At 49.3% G+C, this 20455-nt stretch overlaps 8 protein-coding genes and 2 non-coding genes across 11 annotated transcripts; 6 read left to right on the top strand and 4 right to left on the bottom strand.

Moving 5' to 3' along the window:
* Positions 1–322: 322 nt before the first annotated feature.
* LOC6599402 (probable cytochrome P450 28a5) lies at positions 323–2417 on the bottom strand. The gene is made up of 6 exons (XM_026991297.1): positions 2191–2417; positions 1865–2111; positions 1688–1792; positions 1076–1622; positions 730–996; positions 323–659 (listed from the first exon to the last, which is right to left on the bottom strand). The coding sequence occupies exons 1-6, from the start codon at positions 2376–2378 to the stop codon at positions 496–498; spliced, it is 1518 nt and encodes a 505-aa protein (XP_026847098.1). The 5' UTR covers positions 2379–2417; the 3' UTR covers positions 323–495.
* A 1956-nt stretch (positions 2418–4373) lies between these two features.
* Positions 4374–8923, top strand: LOC6599401 (protein xmas-2). The gene is made up of 3 exons (XM_026991357.1): positions 4374–4491; positions 4551–6099; positions 6168–8923. The coding sequence occupies exons 1-3, from the start codon at positions 4448–4450 to the stop codon at positions 8721–8723; spliced, it is 4149 nt and encodes a 1382-aa protein (XP_026847158.1). The 5' UTR covers positions 4374–4447; the 3' UTR covers positions 8724–8923.
* Positions 8924–8947: 24 nt separating this feature from the next.
* On the top strand, positions 8948–9583 carry LOC6599400. Its single transcript, XM_026991358.1, has one exon. The coding sequence runs from the start codon at positions 9223–9225 to the stop codon at positions 9433–9435; it is 213 nt and encodes a 70-aa protein (XP_026847159.1). The 5' UTR covers positions 8948–9222; the 3' UTR covers positions 9436–9583.
* Positions 9584–10574: 991 nt separating this feature from the next.
* Positions 10575–11250, bottom strand: LOC113566308 (histone H2B-like). Its single transcript, XM_026991397.1, has one exon. The coding sequence runs from the start codon at positions 11075–11077 to the stop codon at positions 10694–10696; it is 384 nt and encodes a 127-aa protein (XP_026847198.1). The 5' UTR covers positions 11078–11250; the 3' UTR covers positions 10575–10693.
* A 136-nt stretch (positions 11251–11386) lies between these two features.
* On the top strand, positions 11387–12541 carry LOC6599399 (histone H1). The gene is made up of 2 exons (XM_026991396.1): positions 11387–11647; positions 11733–12541. Exons 1-2 carry the CDS (start codon positions 11527–11529, stop codon positions 12200–12202), a joined length of 591 nt encoding a protein of 196 aa, XP_026847197.1. The 5' UTR covers positions 11387–11526; the 3' UTR covers positions 12203–12541.
* On the bottom strand, positions 12467–14860 carry LOC6604027 (folylpolyglutamate synthase, mitochondrial). The gene is made up of 2 exons (XM_026991395.1): positions 14582–14860; positions 12467–14490 (listed from the first exon to the last, which is right to left on the bottom strand). Exons 1-2 carry the CDS (start codon positions 14814–14816, stop codon positions 12554–12556), a joined length of 2172 nt encoding a protein of 723 aa, XP_026847196.1. The 5' UTR covers positions 14817–14860; the 3' UTR covers positions 12467–12553.
* Positions 14861–15726: 866 nt separating this feature from the next.
* Positions 15727–15798, top strand: Trnae-cuc. Its single transcript has one exon. It is a non-coding gene; the product is annotated as a tRNA-Glu (tRNA).
* Positions 15799–16002: 204 nt separating this feature from the next.
* Trnae-uuc lies at positions 16003–16074 on the top strand. Its single transcript has one exon. It is a non-coding gene; the product is annotated as a tRNA-Glu (tRNA).
* Positions 16075–16856: 782 nt separating this feature from the next.
* LOC6599397 (folylpolyglutamate synthase, mitochondrial) lies at positions 16857–19242 on the top strand. The gene is made up of 2 exons (XM_026991370.1): positions 16857–17139; positions 17231–19242. Exons 1-2 carry the CDS (start codon positions 16905–16907, stop codon positions 19153–19155), a joined length of 2160 nt encoding a protein of 719 aa, XP_026847171.1. The 5' UTR covers positions 16857–16904; the 3' UTR covers positions 19156–19242.
* On the bottom strand, positions 19168–20321 carry LOC6599392 (histone H1.3). Of its 2 annotated transcripts, none has more exons than XM_026991371.1 (2): positions 20062–20321; positions 19168–19976 (listed from the first exon to the last, which is right to left on the bottom strand). In XM_026991371.1, the coding sequence occupies exons 1-2, from the start codon at positions 20180–20182 to the stop codon at positions 19507–19509; spliced, it is 591 nt and encodes a 196-aa protein (XP_026847172.1). In that variant the 5' UTR covers positions 20183–20321; the 3' UTR covers positions 19168–19506. The 2 variants fall into 2 exon arrangements, with proteins under 2 accessions (XP_026847172.1, XP_026847174.1); XM_026991373.1 differs by having other exon boundaries at positions 19168–20009; positions 20062–20313.
* Positions 20322–20455: the final 134 nt, after the last annotated feature.

Raw genomic sequence — 20455 nt, forward strand, 5'->3', positions numbered from 1 at the left:
ATATGTAAGATTAAAGGTGAAAAGAAAAGGCTATACTTACAAAACAGTATACCTATTAAAAAAATATATATTTTGTTTAACTAATTAAAATTAGTTAAATCAATAAACATATTATGATCTTTGTTATTATTTGCACTGGATTTTATCTTCGATGCTAGTCCTCCTGCATAGCATATATTTGCATACATATGTATATACAGCATATATTCTACCGAAAAAAAAATGCACAGCGAATTGATTTTTTGTGTCAGATTAACAGGTTTTACCCGTATAATTTATGCACTATAATGGATTACAGTCAAAGTCCGATAATAAATCTACATACACTATCAAAAGGGGTGCAAGTTTATCCCCTAATTGTTTATTTCCGTAATTGGCATTCATTATATTTATTCAAACAAAAGCAAAAACAAAAAAAAAATTGAAACAAACAACAAACAACAAAGCGAAAAGCTGCCGGCCATCAGTGGAAGGTCATGGCGGGAGGCGGAGCATTCAAAGTGCCTCCAGATCCAACCAGATGCCACCTTGCAGGGAAGTGATAAAGCTCATGGGATCGTAGAGGTTGTCTTTTCGGGTCTTGGGATTCACCTTGACATTGTATTTTGTGATTAGCTCAACGGCAGCCGCCTTGATCTGAGCGAGGGCAAAGCGCATTCCTTTATAAAGAATATTATTATGCATTAGGTCTAGGTTTTCTTTTACATGAACTAATATTTTGGTACTAACCAATGCAGACACGGGGACCATCTCCGAATCCCATAAAGGTGCCGCGCTCGCGGAACTTTTTGGCCGCATCGGGCTCCATGAAACGATCGGGCTGGAAGGACTGAGCATCGGGAAAATAGTCCTCGTCCAGCATGAAGCAATAGTGCGGTATGACAATGGTGGTGCCCACCTCCACAGTGAAATTTGGGCCATCCTTGTTGGACAGCTCAATGGCCTCGGTGCAGAGTTTGTTAGACATGAAGGCGGGCGGGAAAATGCGAATTGTTTCTGGGGGGAGAGAGCACAAATATAACAATACCATATGGATGGATCAGTTCCCGTGTCTCCCGTGTCTCCCGGATCTTACCTTGCACACAGGCATCAAGGAAGGGCAACTCATTGAGCTTCTCGAAGCTGACAATGCCATCTTTGACATGAGCCAGGATCTCCTCCCTTAGGCGCTTCTGCGCTTCGGGTTCGCGGCCCAGCAGCAACAGCATGTGGGCGAGCACTGTGGCCGTCGTCTCGAAGCCATCCAGCAGGAACGTCATGGTGTGGGCCAGCAGCTGGCGTGTGTCCAGGCTCCGCTTCTCTGCCATCTGCAGGATGTAGTCGAGGAAGTCCGTGCGCTCAAACTGTTTTCCAGCGACCAATTGGGCGCGCCGTGCCTTCACAGCGTTCTCCATGAGCTCGATGAAGAAGCGCTCCACCTTGGGCGGCACAAAGCGCAGCTTGATCAGATGGATCAGCGAGGGGAAGGTGCTGATTATAACAAAGTAGATCAGAAAGGTCCAGGACTGGCTAAACAGATCCTTGATGTGGCCCATAATGGGTGTGGGATTGTCCGAGAAGCTCTCGGCACTGAGCCCCAGCACACAGTCGGTGACCATCTCAGAGGTGAAGCAGAGACTCATCTGGGAAATCGACCCAGGGGTTAGTTTACTCTACTAATCTCATGCTTCTGGTGGGCAGTACTTACATCCTTGGCATTGATGCCCTCGGGTGCACCCAGACGTATCTGCTTGTCGACCCACTCACTCAGCTGCTGGCACACCTTATTCGTCACCGGATAGACCGTCTTGATCTGTGTGGAATATGTTCAAAGTTATCCACCGTATGGCACTATATGAGGGGCGGACTATGCAGATAGACTTACTCGACTCATGGTCAGGCCTGGGGTTACGTCTGCGCGACGCTGCTTCCACTTGTCGCCGGTCAGCGAGAATGGATTATTGGCAAAGATGAAGTCGCTCTTCTCGTCAACCAATTTGGATACGTCGTTGTCGTGGAAGTGCTTGAAGTCCGACACAAACACCCGACGTGCCAGTTCCGGATTAATCACCAACAGCTGTGGCACTCGTCCCCCGAATATACCCACAGCATCGTACTTGTTCTTGTACTTGCTGCAACAACACACCAAAGAGTGCCATCAAAATGGGAAGCAATTTGTTTAGATGGGGTCTGGTCTAGTCAGCCACTTACACATAGATGTCATTGAGATCGTAAATGGCATGTCGCTTCATCGTGTACAAGTGGGGATAGTTGCCCGTGGGTATCTTCGGCTTGGGTCCCGGCACTCTGCGCTTCCGCCAATGGTCGAAATTCCATGTCATCATCAAATACAGAAGGCCGACCGTGGCCAGCCCCAAGGCCAAAGTAATCAGAATCATTCTTATTCCGTCTGCTCTAAAATGCAGTCCGTTCTCACTGAAATCTACGAAACGTTTGTGCGGGTCCCCCGTTTACTGAGTGCTACTTGTAGTCCCCGATGATGCGAGAGCTTGGGAGAGCATCCACACATATCAGGATGGACACGAGAGAGCTTTTCGAAACTGAGAGCTCAAAAAATACCCCGTTCGCCCCTAATGCCAACCCAATGGAGAGAGCCTGATAGCACCGCCCCTTATCAGAATTGCAGGCGGCAGATCTAAGATTCAAGCGTTTTCTATTTACAATCTTGTTCACCATACTCGTAAAATGTTTGCTGTTGCAAGCCCCAATGAAAAAATTGAAATAGTTATATAACCAGATACAAGATTTTTTTGATATTTTTCTTTGTGACTTAGACGAAAAAAAAAAACAGAAAGCGAGAGAGTGAGTATAAAGCTTAATTGATGATCATAAAACAAACTTCGTATATCGTGTGTGGGCAGTCCAGAATATAATTGAGCGGGGGGGGGGCCGGGCCCCCGTGTGATTTCTAAATCAGGTTTTGTTGCTTGGAGACTATCAAGTGTTTCTATTAAAGGCAAAGCGTGGACACCCATACCAAACATTTTTACAGAATTTCACAATAGAACAATTTATATACTGCATCATTTGCTTATCATGCAATGTTGTTTATCAACTAAAACAACACACATCTGTTCGATAAGTACTAGACGATGCGTAAGGTCGGTTTCTGTGCTATGGCCAGAAGGCCTGTAAAATAAAAATATCAGGGTTTTGATATTACATACATATATTCAATTTATAACAAGCTAAATATTCGACGTTCGGAAAGACCTTTGGTTATGTTCAATGGTAATTAAGAAGGTATTTAAAATTTAAATTGAAATCACATGAAATATATATTTTAAGGGCTAAATGGTTTAATGAGCCACAATAGCTGGTACGTTGTACCACTAACCATACAGTATATGTATGGTTAGTGGCTGTACGTAATAGCATAAAAAAAAAACATTCATGTTTCAAAAGAACAGCGCGCGCGCAAATTACTCGATACTTAGTGTATATTTATATATTATATTTTTGGAGTTGGTCCGTCCGTGCAAAATGTCTCAGATAAGTATTTACTTCGCAGTAAATTTCAAAGACGATCGCTAATGAAACATTGCCCATTTTAGACGCAAGCATTTTCAACATTTTAGTCTATGTTTTAAACCTATTTCAACGATATTTTGCAGTTTATTGTATTCCTACCAAGAATACGTAGGATAGGTATAAGGATATATATAAATACAAGATAATAATTAATTACGTTTTAAAAACAGTTTGGAAAACAGGATCTTCATATAATATTAGCAAAATAGGGTATACAAAGGCCAATACTACGGCTTACACGCAACATAGCGACTCTTTTTTTGTTGAACTTTTTCGTTTAAACCTTTTTTTCCAATAAATACAATAAAAGCAAGGATTAAAAACTATCCAATCTTGAAGAAAATTTATTCGTCGACTGCCTAAAATGATGTGGGCAGAACTAAGGATTTTAGTTAGACCAGAATTATTCAAGGGAATATAAAAATTGAACAATATGAACGACTATCGTCTTTCGTGTTTTTGTTGTGACCTATTGCGCCAAAACCTTTTTTTGTTTGACCATTTTCGCTAAAATCTCTTTTTACGCAAAATGCAATTAAGGCAAGTTTTTAAAATAAACCAGTCAATTAGAAAATAGGTTCATTAATCGTAAAAATTTATGTGGGCATGGCTAAATGTTCCATATAGCAAGTAATATTCGACGGAATATCAAAAACGAGGAATATGTATAACAGAACTTGACTTCGTCAGTATATTTACAGTATATTTTTAAAACTAGACGGTATATTTCGGTACATTTTTCCGAAGGTGGGACCGTATATTGCTTGTTTTTTGTGGTTAATGAAACTTTTTTGTTTTGTGTTATATACCGACCTGTCAAACTCGCCAAACTACCACACCAATCATCCGTGAGATGATTTAAAATCAAAAAAAAAGACAAAAAGAAATTGAAGATAACAAAATCGAAGGAAATGCAATGGAGGCTTCCCGACCAGGCGCCTACAACTATAAAACGCTACTGTAAGTTCTTTTGGTAGGTCCGGTTACGGATAAGCCGATAACCGACATCTATCCCACAGATGCACGGATATACCCGAACTGTTCCTGGACAAATTCGTGGCCCGCACACATTTCGGGCGCTTTGGAAATTTGGTAAATTTCGTGCTCCGACCGTGTCGCATGACCTGCACTGTGAGCTATGCCACCGAAGAGGAGGCAGAGCTAGCCCTGCACGAAGGCAACGTCTACAACGGGCACGAGTTCCACATGTCGTATGCCGAGAAGGAGACCGCACCGGCCCAAAAGACAGAGCAGTGGGTGGATCCCGAAGTGCAGGCCGAACTGAATGCCATAAGCAGCGGCTGGCCAAAACAGTACCAGCCTTCGAAGCCTATCAAAATGACTCCCGAGCTGCCTGCTGCTGGCTCCAGATCCCAACAACATTCCTCTTCGCAGGCACCCAGCGAACGTAGAGAACGACAGCCGCCCGCCCAGTCCAAGGCCTACGCACAGGAGCTGGAGGCTGTAATGTTGCGGCCCGCGTACACCAGCGAGGAGAAGTTCCGGGTACTCGATGCTAGGGACAAGCTGCTGCGTCTCAACCAGTCACACCGTCAGCTGGATATCCAGATGTCGGGCAGCACGCAGGGCTATTGCCCGGACATGTGTCCGGAGAAGGAGCGCCTGCTGCGTGAGTTTCAGCGCCAGGTGTCCGTTTTTGAGCTTCAGCCCGACTCTCTGTCGCGGCAGCCCGGTGGCTTGATCTCCCATGAGCTGGCCCTCAAGCAATATTCACGCAGCAGTGCCGACCAGGAGACGCCGCTGCCACACGAACTGCGCGGCGAGCCCGCGCTGCACATGACCATGAGCTACCTGATGCACGAGATCATGGACAACGACCGGGAGCCGCTGGGCGATTGGTTCCACTTTGTGTGGGACCGCACGCGCTCCATTCGGAAGGAGATCACCCAGCAGGAGCTCTGCTCTTTGGGAGCCGTAAAGCTGGTGGAGCAGTGTGCCCGCTTTCACATCCACTGCGCGGGTCGTCTGGTGGCAGAGGATCCCAGTGTCTTCGATGGCAAGATCAATGCGGACAATCTAACCAAGTGTCTGCAGACGCTCAAGTACATGTACCACGACCTCCGGCTGAAGGGGGTACAGTGCCCCAGGGAGGCCGAGTTTCGGGGCTACATTGTCCTGCTAAATCTGGCCGATGCCAACTTTTTGTGGGACGTGGGCCAGCTGCCCGACGAGCTGCAGACCTGCGCTGAGATCCGGCAGGCCATCCAGTTCTATCTGTCGCTGCAGGACACCAACTTTGTGCGCTTCTTCCAGCTGCTGAGGCATCCGGAAACAAGCTATCTGAGTGCCTGCATCCTCGTGAGGTACTTCACACGCCTGCGCGTGCTCGCCCTTCACCGCCTCATCCAGGGCTACAGGGCACCACGCAAGAACGAGGTGTCCTCGCTGCCCCTCGCCTATGTGGCCCAGATGCTGGCCTGTGAAAGCCAGCAGGAGGCCGCCAACTTTGTCCAGCACTATGGCCTGGAGATCAACCAGGACAATCGCGTAGTACTCACCTCAATGGACAATCCGGAGGTGGACTACAAGCTGGAGCGTCAGCTGGAGGTGAGCTAACTAACGCTGCATCCTCTGCAGATTTCTTTCATTATTTTGCTTCTGCTCCTGTCCTACAGCTGGTGGAGTCCAAGCGATATCAGAGCGTGGGTGAATGCATCTGCGGCGAGCCCCTGCCGCCCAAGACCCTCTATAGCAGCCATCGTCCGCACAACAGTTTCAATGCGCACCAAATGCTGAAGAGAAGCGCCTGGTCGGCCAAGGATCAGATGCCCAACCAGGAGCCAGAAGAGGAGTCCCTCCAACCACCTCATCAAAGGGACAACCTGTTTAAGGTGCCCATGCAGCCGGCAACAGCGGGAGCAGGAGGCTTCAGCTTTTCGCCGCCCAAATCGAAGATGCAGGAGGCAGCGGCTGTAGCTCTGGCAGAGCAACAGCGCCAGCAGCAGGCCCAAAGGGCCCAGGAAGAGGCCAGAATGATGGCTCTGCAGCAGGCCATAGCTGCAGCCAAGCAGCGTGAGGCCGAACTTATGGCTCTCCAGGCAGCTAAGGCTGCGGAAGCGGAGCGCGTGCGCCAGCAGCGCCAGCAAGAGCAGGAGGCGGAGTTGCTGCGTCGCAGGCACGAACAGGAGGCGGAGCAGCAGCGAAAGCAGCAACAGGCGCAGCAAATGCAGGAGACGCTGGAACAGCAGGAGAGACAGCGTCGGGAGCAGCAACAACTGGAGCTGCAGCAGCGTGAGTCTCGCCTGCAGGCCCAGGCCCTCCGCCTGTACGAGGAACTGTTCGAGGAGACGCTGCACAGTATAGCTTCCCGTCAGCATATTCTCGAGTGCCAGTTCCGCCAATACTTTGATCACATGGTGGATAGCATCACCAGTGAGTTAGTGGAGCGCGAGGTCCAGAAGTCCATCTACGAGATTGGTCTGATGCGCATTTATTGGCGGCGGTGGCGCGACTTTCGTCGTGTTCAGCAGCAGAAGGACACACTGTTCAACCAGCTGCCGCTCAGCTTCGGTGCCGAGAAGCCGGATCAACTGGTCGACGAGCAGTCCGTGGAGGATTCGTTGCGTCTCATACGACGCTATCGGCAGGGCGAGGCCTGCAACTATAACCAGCTGCTGACCGGCATGGGTGATCGCAGCTGCTGGCTGAAGCTGGATCTCTGGAAGGTGCTCGCCCAATATCTGCCACAGGGCCAGCCAGGAGCGCGACGCTTCTACAAGCTGCTGCTCTCCCTCCCCGAGGGCGAGGAGGGACTCAAGTTTGACTACAGCCTGGATCGAGGACTACTGCAGCGGCCGCCGCTGCAGAACACAGACGAACCGGTGCCGGTGCCGCAGCCAGGCGGCTATATACATGGCGTGGCCCATGGCGTGGCGCTCAGTGTGCTGAAGATTCGCGTTGGACAGGGGTCCGGGTCATCGACCTGGGCCCATGCCGATGGCATCGTTTGCTTTGCCAGTTCTTCGGACCTGCAGGAGATCCCCCATCGTCTCCAGTCCATCATCCAGGAGAGTCGTTGCGCCGACGTAGCTCTGGTCTTGGAGAATCCGATGTACGCGTCGACACTCGAGGAGGGGCTGTGGCGGCAGCTGCAGCAGCATCTCGATCAACTGGGCCTCCGATCCTGGAGTATCTTCTGCCTGCGGGAGATGTCGCAGCGCAATCAGCTGATGCCAGTGATGCAGTCGGCCCTGAGGTTTCTGGCCCAGCAGCCGCATCCCAGCCGCGGCGGGATTCTTCGGCAAGAAGAGCTGCGGGGTTTCCTTGTCGACAACCTGGGGCCGGAGCTATTCCGGCGCCTCAGGCATGCGGCAGACGTAGACCAGACCATCCGGCGGAAGAGTCGGGATTCGCCGCAGTTCTGCGTTGAGTTGTACAATGAGGCAGTGCGTCGCCTGCAGCTGGTGGCTGGCGAGGATCTGCAGCACTGTCCCCAGTTCCCACATGACCTGCGTCCGTTCGTAGAGCCCTTGTCTGCGCTGGAGCCCCTACCAGAGAGCCGTCTGGAGTACTTTGTGTCCGGATGGGAGCGACCGAACCAACGCGGGCGCATTGTCCAGCTGCTGGAACTGGCCAAGCTGCCTCAGATGCCTGCGCTGCCATTGCGCCGAGATCGGCAGGAAGACCTCTGTCAGTGGGTGCTGGACTGTGTCCAGGTCAGCCAGCAGGAGAATCTGGTGGAGTGCATCTGCCTGAAGGCCGTACACTGCTTGGAGCAGGAGGCGCCCAACTACCTGGACCTAACGCAGCTGTTGGCCCTGGAGCGACTGCAGTTTGTGCTGCGTCGCGAGCTGGACCCACCGAAGGTCATTGTCTACAGGACACGCACCATGAAGAGCTACTTCCAGTCGCCGTGGTACTACGATTTTCAGCAGCCCGAACCAGGTTCCCCCGAACCACCTGTCGAAGCGGTAGAGTCTCCCCCGCCCATGGAGGAGCTTAACTTTGACGAGATTGTGAGCAAGGCTGAGTGTGTGCTGGCCAACTGCGAGAAACTGAGGGAAGAGCGCCGCACCCTGAGGGATCTCAATGTGGCGCGCACGCCGATGTACCAGAGCAGCAGCAGCAGCGGCAGCAGTAGTAGGTACACAAACGGAGCATGGGGACATCCCCAACAGAAGCAGAAGCACGACGCCGAGAATCTTCCCAAACGCCAGCGAATGGACCTTTGACGCTAGATTAAGGTTAAGAGTCGATTGTACGTATGCCTGTAAGACTATTTATGTGTTATATGTCCACCAATCCCTCTTCTTTTTATTGGTTGTACTCCGAATGACAGTTTCACCAAAACAGGAGGAACATTTTTTGTTTAGTTAGAAAACGACTAATAATTAATTAATATAAATAAATAGAACTACAAGAGCAGACCATAGCTGACTCCGAACCTGCGTATGTCTTATGAGCATCGTCCACCGCAATAGTTGTCCGTCTATGCCGTCGAACTCTTATGTACAGCCCCTGCACCCCTCGGTGGTCCTCTGGTCCAAGGTAGATGGAGCAACGGAGTAACGGATAGAGAAGCTCAGTTAGTCAAATCGAATGGCATGAGTGACAGCTTCAGGTCAGGTACATATCGAGTTGCCAGGGAGAATATAATCAACTATAGCAGGTGGGAGCTGGAAACGGAAACTTTGTCTAGCTGGAGATATCGAAACTTAAATACCAGGCAAAATGAGCAACAGAATAAAACAAAGACGCCACAGGACGTCTCGTAGCGCCGATAGTATGCATCCACCAGAGCCAAAGGTTTCGTACTGGCCCTTCTGGCGTGTGGTCTACTGGTTGGCTGTCTTCATAGTCGTGGTCAGCTTGTGCGTGGCCTTATACTTCACCATAAACTCGGACATAGGCCAATGCCACTCGTACGACGTCCGGTGCGAGTGAGTGGAACAGTCGAGGAAAATGATGAACTGCTTGAGTCTCTATATGCAAACCCCATACCATAGTTTGTTAAACATTTTTATTCCGTTCTAAATTTATGTACAATATTAATTAAAGCTGGGGACGCTGTAACAAGACTATCTACTATTGTTTGCGGACTAATACAAAACCAGTTGATCCTTACTTTAGGTATACCCTTTTCCTCGTGTATCATCCTCATCCTCGTCCAGTGTAGCGCCAACAGCTAGAATATTTGTGATCGACGGAGTGCAGGAATATATTGTATATGATTCATAATAGTGGGGGCACACCTATTCAGCAAAGCCTAGAAGAGAGCGAGACGGAGCTATAGAGCGATTGGGAAAGAAAGAAAGAAAGAAAGAGAAATACTCTACATATAGAAAGTATATAATGCTATAATACTATGTACACATATATGTATGTGATGCAGACTTTTATTTAGGTGTTTCGTAGGCTTTCATATGATATTCTGTGCCTCTATATGGAGCCCGCAGTATAAAGAGCAGCAGGTTGTTCTTGAATCCTTGCAAAAGCAATTTTGAATGTTTGCCCTTCGTAACTTAAGCTGGGACTCGGGTTGAATCTTGCCACCCTACCGGTCTAGACCAAAAATAATTGACCTGCCGTCGCTGCACCATCGCAGAATATGTAATGGGGTAATGTTTGTGCACAAGCTCCTTCTCGGGATTGTTGACTCCCAAACTCTCTAGACCTACCCTACCTACCGTACTTTTAGGCCAATCCGCTCTCCCATATGTAGGTCTAATTATGCCCAACATGAACCTTTTAGGGTTATATGCCACAACTATAACTCCCTCTGTCATACCTCATCACCTGTACTATCCCTTAAGCTAATAGCATGTAATATTTACAATCACCTAAGTTAAACAAACTTTTAACTTATCTTCTTTCCTCCTTTTGTAACTTAGTTCCACTATTAGCAGATAATTTGTAATGAAATTAATAAATAAATATGTATGTTTCTATAATAAATTGTGCCTCAAAATAGTAGCTTCCATTTTCCGTATAGTATTGTAGTATGTTCCAGAGCTACTTGAGCGACGTCCATCACGATGCAATAAATGTACTGCTTCTGTACTGTACAGATTTATAAGACCCAATTCAAGATACAAAATAAATTTATTAGTATGTTAAATTCTATTTCTTTATGACAAACATTTAGGGCCCTGCCAAGAGCTTAATTACTCGCACATTCGTATATTGCTGCAGTGAAGAGCATTTACTTAGAGCTGGTGTACTTCGTGACGGCCTTGGTTCCCTCACTGACGGCGTGCTTGGCCAGCTCTCCCGGCAGAAGTAGCCGCACAGCCGTTTGGATTTCCCGACTTGTGATGGTGGACTTTTTGTTGTAGTGACCCAAACGAGAGGCTTCCGAGGCAATGCGCTCGAAGATATCGTTTACAAAGCTGTTCATGATGCTCATCGCCTTGGAGGAGACACCAGTGTCCGGGTGGACTTGCTTCAGAACTTTGTAGATATAGATGGCATAGCTCTCCTTCCTGACCTTGCGCCTCTTCTTCTTGTCGGTAGTGTTGATGTGGATGTTCTTCTGTGCCTTTCCAGCCTTCTTGGTTGCGTTCCCGCTTGCAGTTTTCGGTGGCATTCTGAAGTTTCACGATTTCGAAATTCACTCAATACTCAACACAACGCTTGCCGTGCGGGGCGCTCAGCATTATACTTCTTTGCGAGCAGTCTATTCAGGTTTAATGCAAACTAAACTACCAAGTAAATGAGTCCGGAGATGCTCTCCAGCTGGCTGTGTGATAGCCTGGTACTTTGCATTGCAGACTGGCTACGATTCTACTGGCTACTTGCACCCGAAGACACCGAAATGCAGCAGAGTGAGGGTCAGTCTTCTATTTATAGCAAACACCTGAAGACACGAGTGATGCCGAGGAGTGAGCTTATGTCCGACTCGCTCGCATATGCAATCGAAGCACACGGCCGAACTCTCACTCGAACACTCCCTCCACAAACTGCACATATAATGGTTCAGCAATTCCTCCGACCACTTATTCTGCGCTGAGAAGTGTACGACGTGCATTGTGGTACATGAAAATGACCCGAACCAAGGCGACTGCTCGTTTCTCGAACTTCGGTAATGCGACAGCCGAAAGACCAGCTTACAGGGCCGCACGAAAAAGTGCTCCGGCCGACGCAAGATCATTTTGGGGTAAGAAGAAAATGCACTTTTATTGAAGCCCTTATTAAAGAATGCCCTGCAGCGCATATTTGATTGATTTTTTATGTTTCTCCAGCGGCAAATTTCAAATCCCGGATTACGGGCTCTCCGTCGCCGGAGACTTCTGCAAAGAAGTCCCCAAGCCCAGTGCCAGTTCCAGTCCCAGGAACACATCCCCCAACCCGGGACATGGTAGACGCCTCGATTAAGAGCTTGAATGAACGTGGTGGCTTTTCATATTTGGCGATCAAGAAGTATATTGCGGCCGAATACAAATGCGATGCCCAGAAGCTGACTCCATTCATCAAGAAGTATTTGAAGTCGGCCGTTGCCGATGGAAAGCTGATCCAAACATCGGGCACAGGTGCGTCTGGCTCGTTCAAGCTGTCAGCATCTGTGGAGCGGACGGATAAAGAAGCCAAGAAAGAGAGAAAAGCCAAGAACACAGCAAGCCCCAAAAGGGCGGCCAGAGCCGCGACAAGAAGCCAAATGCGAAATGAAGCGAAAATGTTAGACGCCGCCAAGAAGACCGCCCGGCGCGGATGATGCGAATTGAGAAAGGACAAAGGGCAAGGAGGAAGGAGGAAGGAGGAAGGAGGAAGACTGATGATGAAAACTGGAACCCTGAAGGCGAAGCCGTCAGTGGCAAAAGTCAAGTCGAGCCCTGCAAAGACAACGGCCCTAGCAAGGGCACTAGCTCTAAACGACGACGATGGCCTAAACGAGAACGAGGACGTGGATGTGCACGATAGATGGCCGGATACGAAATATTAGGTAGACTTAGACAAACTATATCGGAAGAGACCCAAATTATCGTTATACATATATGTACTATGTGTTTAATATAAGGGAGAACAAAAATATAGAAAACATTTTTTCGGTGAACTGCGCTGCTGGCTAACCGGGAAAGCCCCGCATTTTGTTGAGCATCGTTATGGTGGCAGCCACCAGGGGTCGGGATCCCGTCACCAACACATCGAATTCACTTTTCATGCCGAATTTTTGGTCCCCGTATTTGGCTTGAACGTGTTCAAAGAAGGCATTGACGGAGGCGGACGTTTGCGAAGTGTCCTTTTTGCCGTCCTGCTCGCACAGGCCTCGCCAGGTTCTGGCATTGCGCTTGGCTCGCTGCATCTCCTCCATGACATGCCACTCCTCGTCTGGCAAAATTTCGCCCTCTGAGAAGTTGGGGCAGGGCACAAAGTGTGCCTCGTCGAAGTTCACATTGAAGCGAAGGATTGTGAGCAGGTCTTTGGCATTGGAATCGCTGGTCTTGTTGTACAGCAGGATCTTTGTGGCGCGATGAGAGCGAGTGAGAGTGTAGAACCACTCGCGGCAGACCATCATCGATTCCACAGAGTCGGCAGTGTCCAAATAGACGTTGTACATGTCGTGCTTGACTATATCGAAGTGTCCCACCGACTCAAAGGTCTCAAGGCCGCGCATTGCTGCCTGGGTCAGTTGGGTGCACTTGGGATCCAGGTCCAGATTCAGTCCCACCACAATCTCGGGCTTGTGGCGTCTGAGGTAGTCGTAGGCCAGCTGGGTGGCCAATGAGGCATTCAACTTTACGGAGTGGTTGGCCTTGGTGAGAAAACGCTTGTGGCTGGGATTTGCCTCGGTCAGCGCATTGAATGTCGGGACACGGTAGAGCTTGGCGCCCATCTGCTTGGCCTTCTGGGCCAGGACCTCACAGCACTCCGGCTGGCTCACATTTGTGAAGATGGTGGCCGCCGGCTTCATGATTGCTCCCTTGGCCCAAGCAATGTCCCGCATGGACTCGCTCAGGTTGGAGCCCTGCTCCCAGCCCAGAGTGCTGATGCCGATTGTTTTCGCATGTAAGGTGATGTTGGCGGAATCGCTGGCGCCTCCACGGCCCACCTCCACAATGGCAACATCCACATTCGCGTCGCGGAACGCCCGGAAGGCCATGGCCGTCAAGATTTGGCTGTGGGCCGGTGTGGGATCCATGTCAGCCAGCTCCGGATAGATTTTGTGGATTAGCTCGGTGAACTGAGCCTCGCTTAGAGGCTCTCCATTGATGCGGATTCTCTCGTACGAATACATGAGGTGCGGGGAGCAAAGAAGGCCGGTCTTGATGCCATGCGCCGTCAAGATATTCTGCACAATGCCACACGTGGTTCCTTTACCCTTCGACCCTGCCACCTGAATGACTGGAATGCTCTCCAATTGTTCCTTGGATACACCCATCTTGTGCAAGAGCTCCAGGGTGTGTTCTATGAAAGGATCCACCTGAGCTTTGCTCATCTTCGACCGCATGCGACCGAGCACAGGCTCGAAGGAATGAAAGATGTTCAACCGTCGGACGGCCTCCAGGTAGGCCATACGCTCGGGCGACTTGGCCTGCTCCTCCGGCTCTTGGGGATCTGCGGCAGATTTATTGGGTCCTACGGAGGCCGCTGTAGCTGCAGCTGAAGCCTTGCTAACCTGCTGCATCTTTTTCAGTTGAAGGTCGCGTCCCGCCTGCTGCTTGGCACTCAGTTCCTTAAGAAGCTGGGCCTGGATCTTCTGTGAGCCGTGCATGCGATTCATCCAGGACTTGCGCTGATCCTCGGCTGAGGAGCCTTTGGTTTCATTATCGCGCTCTGCCTTATTTTGCATCGACTGCTGCTGTTGCTTCCAGTTAGATTGTCCGGGAGTCGGCCCCATGCTTGGGCGAACGCCCACGCCCACGCCCACGCCCACGCCCACGCCAACGACTCCTTGGTCTGGTTTGACCCCGCCTTGGGCTGCCAGTTTTGCTTTGAGCTGCATTTCGGCTGAATATTTGCTCCACTTGGCCCGCTGGTCGGAAAAGCTGGGCACTGAAGCGGCTGCAGTTGGTTAGAGTGCATATGCAGGAGAAAGGAGTATGAATCGGAGTCAGAGAGGGAGTAGGAATAGAAATAGAAATATTATTATTACCTGTCTTGTGGCCAGGCAATGGGTAACGACTGTTTCCTGGATTTCCTGTATTTCCTCTTTTCCCTTCCGGATTAGTATCCCCGGGAACCGATGGCTGGGCCTCCGAGGACTCCGGCTCCTGTTCCGTCTTGGGCTTGTAGCCCTTGAAGAATTTATTGCTCGCGTGAGCAGTGCCCTGCCAGACCGTTGGACCCGCGCGACGGACCTTCGACATCGTTTTTATTAACGAAATCATCGTTTTTCTTTCGATCCCTTTTCAGCGGCCTGAAACTTTAGGGTCTAAAACTATAGCTCAGAAAATATAAAAATAATTTTTCTAAAAACGGAATGTACGAACTTTGATTTAAGGTACTCTTGGAAGAATGTTTAGTAACTGATGTGGGGGATAGAATCCGGAAATGTAAGAGTCTGACAGATAAAGAAACGGTAGAGCGGGGAATAGTGTTTGTTTATGGGAATAAGACAGACTGTAGTCTATGGTGTGTAACAATGATTCGAAAATCTACACCTATATTGTTGTAAACATTTGAAAACCAAATCATCAATACCGTCATTGTCGGAACATCAGATCATTACGACTCGCAAGGACTCGTAAAGACTGTCGATTATATTTTGAAACTAGCTGCTCTTCCAGCATCCTTTTATGAAATCGTGGCATCCCAGTCGGACTCTGGATTACCGATTCCAATATAAAGAATGGGTCTTCAGGAAGGCCGTGAGACCCAACTTGCAGTGGCGCCAGGGGGACAAACAGTGTGTGTTTGAGGTGTGTATAATTCCTAGTTCTGAATTCACGAAACTATCCTAATAGTGCCTAACAGTGAAGTCTATTTTAACCCTTTTAAGCACAATGGAGTACGCTCGAGCTAACTTCCATACGCTTTGGGACTAAGTGCTCAGGGACTAGCAAACTCCAGACGAAAAACGATTTGCTGCTGAGGGAAATGAGATGGCAGTGCTGAAGACCCAGATTGAAGACCCCAAAAACCAGAACAATCGAAATGAAAGCCCTTAAGGAAGGGAATTGCCAAATACATAACATACATATGTACATAAATAGCAGCGAACACATTGTAAATAGGGAAATGTTGAGGTTGACGCACGACATTGGCACATATTTATGCTTTAGTCTGCAGGCGCACATCTCCCATATTGTCTAGTGGTTAGGATATCCGGCTCTCACCCGGAAGGCCCGGGTTCAATTCCCGGTATGGGAAGCTGTCAAAAGCTTCTTTTTTTTATCTGCTTTTGATTCTTTTTTCTCCTTTTTCATGATGTCTACGTTGATTTAATTTTTAAATTGTTGTGGAAACTTATAGGTTTTGGTTTCGGTGCGCTCTGATTAGCGAATACATTATTGAAATAATAATCAACTCACAGGAATTTCAAAGAAAACGCACTCTAGACCAATTCTCATCATATCCCATATGGTCTAGTGGCTAGGATATCTGGCTTTCACCCAGAAGGCCCGGGTTCGATTCCCGGTATGGGAAGTAATTTTTTGTTGTTTTCCAACTGGAACATTAGTTCCTCTTTTCACACGACGGCGATTACGATACCGATTTTGCTGAAAACGAGTTTGTTCGATACGCTGTGAGCCGGTACTCGTCCTTAGTCGCCAGGCGCGCCACTGCAACCTAAAGGGCATGCCAGGTTTCACAAACATTAAAGTAATTTTGTATTTATTTTGAACTGTAATCGTCAGATCTTGTTAAATGTAATTTTAAAGCATTCTTCTTTGTTCAATCGAAATTGTACGCTCATTGTGAGGATAATTTCCCGACTTTTAGTTACGCGATGGGTCTGAAGCCTAGAGATGGCCATGCTGCCCCGCCTCCATTAGAATGCATACAAAATATATTTTGGTCCCAGTCCGACTGGGATGCCACGATTTCATAAAAGGATGCTGGAAGAGCAGCTAGTTTCAAAATATAATCGACAGTCCTTACGAGTCCTTGCGAGTCGTAATGATCTGATGTTCCGGCAATGACGGTATTGATGATTTGGTTTTCAAATGTTTACAACAATATAGGTGTAGATTTTCTAATCATTGTTACACACCATAGACTGTAGTCTGTCTTATTCCCATAAACAAACACTATTCCCCGCTCTACCGTTTCTTTATCTGTCAGACTCTTACATTTCCGGATTCTATCCCCCACATCAGTTACTAAACATTCTTCCAAGAGTACCTTAAATCAAAGTTCGTACATTCCGTTTTTAGAAAAATTATTTTTATATTTTCTGAGCTATAGTTTTAGACCCTAAAGTTTCAGGCCGCTGAAAAGGGATCGAAAAAGAGGGATCGAACAAAAAAAAAACCATGATTTCGTTAATAAAAACGATGTCGAAGGTCCGTCGCGCGGGTCCAACGGTCTGGCAGGGCACTGCTCACGCGAGCAATAAATTCTTCAAGGGCTACAAGCCCAAGACGGAACAGGAGCCGGAGTCCTCGGAGGCCCAGCCATCGGTTCCCGGGGATACTAATCCGGAAGGGAAAAGAGGAAATACAGGAAATCCAGGAAACAGTCGTTACCCATTGCCTGGCCACAAGACAGGTAATAATAATATTTCTATTTCTATTCCTACTCCCTCTCTGACTCCGATTCATACTCCTTTCTCCTGCATATGCACTCTAACCAACTGCAGCCGCTTCAGTGCCCAGCTTTTCCGACCAGCGGGCCAAGTGGAGCAAATATTCAGCCGAAATGCAGCTCAAAGCAAAACTGGCAGCCCAAGGCGGGGTCAAACCAGACCAAGGAGTCGTTGGCGTTGGCGTGGGCGTGGGCGTTCGCCCAAGCATGGGGCCGACTCCCGGACAATCTAACTGGAAGCAGCAGCAGCAATCGATGCAAAATAAGGCAGAGCGCGATAATGAAACCAAAGGCTCCTCAGCCGAGGATCAGCGCAAGTCCTGGATGAATCGCATGCACGGCTCACAGAAGATCCAGGCCCAGCTTCTTAAGGAACTGAGTGCCAAGCAGCAGGCGGGACGCGACCTTCAACTGAAAAAGATGCAGCAGGTTAGCAAGGCTTCAGCTGCAGCTACAGCGGCCTCCGTAGGACCCAATAAATCTGCCGCAGATCCCCAAGAGCCGGAGGAGCAGGCCAAGTCGCCCGAGCGTATGGCCTACCTGGAGGCCGTCCGACGGTTGAACATCTTTCATTCCTTCGAGCCTGTGCTCGGTCGCATGCGGTCGAAGATGAGCAAAGCTCAGGTGGATCCTTTCATAGAACACACCCTGGAGCTCTTGCACAAGATGGGTGTATCCAAGGAACAATTGGAGAGCATTCCAGTCATTCAGGTGGCAGGGTCGAAGGGTAAAGGAACCACGTGTGGCATTGTGCAGAATATCTTGACGGCGCATGGCATCAAGACCGGCCTTCTTTGCTCCCCGCACCTCATGTATTCGTACGAGAGAATCCGCATCAATGGAGAGCCTCTGAGCGAGGCTCAGTTCACCGAGCTAATCCAAAAAATCTATCCGGAGCTGGCTGACATGGATCCCACACCGGCCCACAGCCAAATCTTGACGGCCATGGCCTTCCGGGCGTTCCGCGACGCGAATGTGGATGTTGCCATTGTGGAGGTGGGCCGTGGAGGCGCCAGCGATTCCGCCAACATCACCTTACATGCGAAAACAATCGGCATCAGCACTCTGGGCTGGGAGCAGGGCTCCAACCTGAGCGAGTCCATGCGGGACATTGCTTGGGCCAAGGGAGCAATCATGAAGCCGGCGGCCACCATCTTCACAAATGTGAGCCAGCCGGAGTGCTGTGAGGTCCTGGCCCAGAAGGCCAAGCAGATGGGCGCCAAGCTCTACCGTGTCCCGACATTCAATGCGCTGACCGAGGCAAATCCCAGCCACAAGCGTTTTCTCACCAAGGCCAACCACTCCGTAAAGTTGAATGCCTCATTGGCCACCCAGCTGGCCTACGACTACCTCAGACGCCACAAGCCCGAGATTGTGGTGGGACTGAATCTGGACCTGGATCCCAAGTGCACCCAACTGACCCAGGCAGCAATGCGCGGCCTTGAGACCTTTGAGTCGGTGGGACACTTCGATATAGTCAAGCACGACATGTACAACGTCTATTTGGACACTGCCGACTCTGTGGAATCGATGATGGTCTGCCGCGAGTGGTTCTACACTCTCACTCGCTCTCATCGCGCCACAAAGATCCTGCTGTACAACAAGACCAGCGATTCCAATGCCAAAGACCTGCTCACAATCCTTCGCTTCAATGTGAACTTCGACGAGGCACACTTTGTGCCCTGCCCCAACTTCTCAGAGGGCGAAATTTTGCCAGACGAGGAGTGGCATGTCATGGAGGAGATGCAGCGAGCCAAGCGCAATGCCAGAACCTGGCGAGGCCTGTGCGAGCAGGACGGCAAAAAGGACACTTCGCAAACGTCCGCCTCCGTCAATGCCTTCTTTGAACACGTTCAAGCCAAATACGGGGACCAAAAATTCGGCATGAAAAGTGAATTCGATGTGTTGGTGACGGGATCCCGACCCCTGGTGGCTGCCACCATAACGATGCTCAACAAAATGCGGGGCTTTCCCGGTTAGCCAGCAGCGCAGTTCACCGAAAAAATGTTTTCTATATTTTTGTTCTCCCTTATATTAAACACATAGTACATATATGTATAACGATAATTTGGGTCTCTTCCGATATAGTTTGTCTAAGTCTACCTAATATTTCGTATCCGGCCATCTATCGTGCACATCCACGTCCTCGTTCTCGTTTAGGCCATCGTCGTCGTTTAGAGCTAGTGCCCTTGCTAGGGCCGTTGTCTTTGCAGGGCTCGACTTGACTTTTGCCACTGACGGCTTCGCCTTCAGGGTTCCAGTTTTCATCATCAGTCTTCCTCCTTCCTCCTTCCTCCTTCCTCCTTGCCCTTTGTCCTTTCTCAATTCGCATCATCCGCGCCGGGCGGTCTTCTTGGCGGCGTCTAACATTTTCGCTTCATTTCGCATTTGGCTTCTTGTCGCGGCTCTGGCCGCCCTTTTGGGGCTTGCTGTGTTCTTGGCTTTTCTCTCTTTCTTGGCTTCTTTATCCGTCCGCTCCACAGATGCTGACAGCTTGAACGAGCCAGACGCACCTGTGCCCGATGTTTGGATCAGCTTTCCATCGGCAACGGCCGACTTCAAATACTTCTTGATGAATGGAGTCAGCTTCTGGGCATCGCATTTGTATTCGGCCGCAATATACTTCTTGATCGCCAAATATGAAAAGCCACCACGTTCATTCAAGCTCTTAATCGAGGCGTCTACCATGTCCCGGGTTGGGGGATGTGTTCCTGGGACTGGAACTGGCACTGGGCTTGGGGACTTCTTTGCAGAAGTCTCCGGCGACGGAGAGCCCGTAATCCGGGATTTGAAATTTGCCGCTGGAGAAACATAAAAAATCAATCAAATATGCGCTGCAGGGCATTCTTTAATAAGGGCTTCAATAAAAGTGCATTTTCTTCTTACCCCAAAATGATCTTGCGTCGGCCGGAGCACTTTTTCGTGCGGCCCTGTAGGCTGGTCTTTCGGCTGTCGCATTACCGAAGTTCGAGAAACGAGCAGTCGCCTTGGTTCGGGTCATTTTCATGTACCACAATGCACGTCGTACACTTCTCAGCGCAGAATAAGTGGTCGGAGGAATTGCTGAACCATTATATGTGCAGTTTGTGGAGGGAGTGTTCGAGTGAGAGTTCGGCCGTGTGCTTCGATTGCATATGCGAGCGAGTCGGACATAAGCTCACTCCTCGGCATCACTCGTGTCTTCAGGTGTTTGCTATAAATAGAAGACTGACCCTCACTCTGCTGCATTTCGGTGTCTTCGGGTGCAAGTAGCCAGTAGAATCGTAGCCAGTCTGCAATG

The sequence above is a fragment of the Drosophila persimilis genome, unplaced genomic scaffold, assembly GCF_003286085.1.
Source record: "Drosophila persimilis strain 14011-0111.01,24,50 unplaced genomic scaffold, DperRS2 tig00000663-arrow-arrow-pilon, whole genome shotgun sequence".
Taxonomy (NCBI): domain Eukaryota; kingdom Metazoa; phylum Arthropoda; class Insecta; order Diptera; family Drosophilidae; genus Drosophila; species Drosophila persimilis.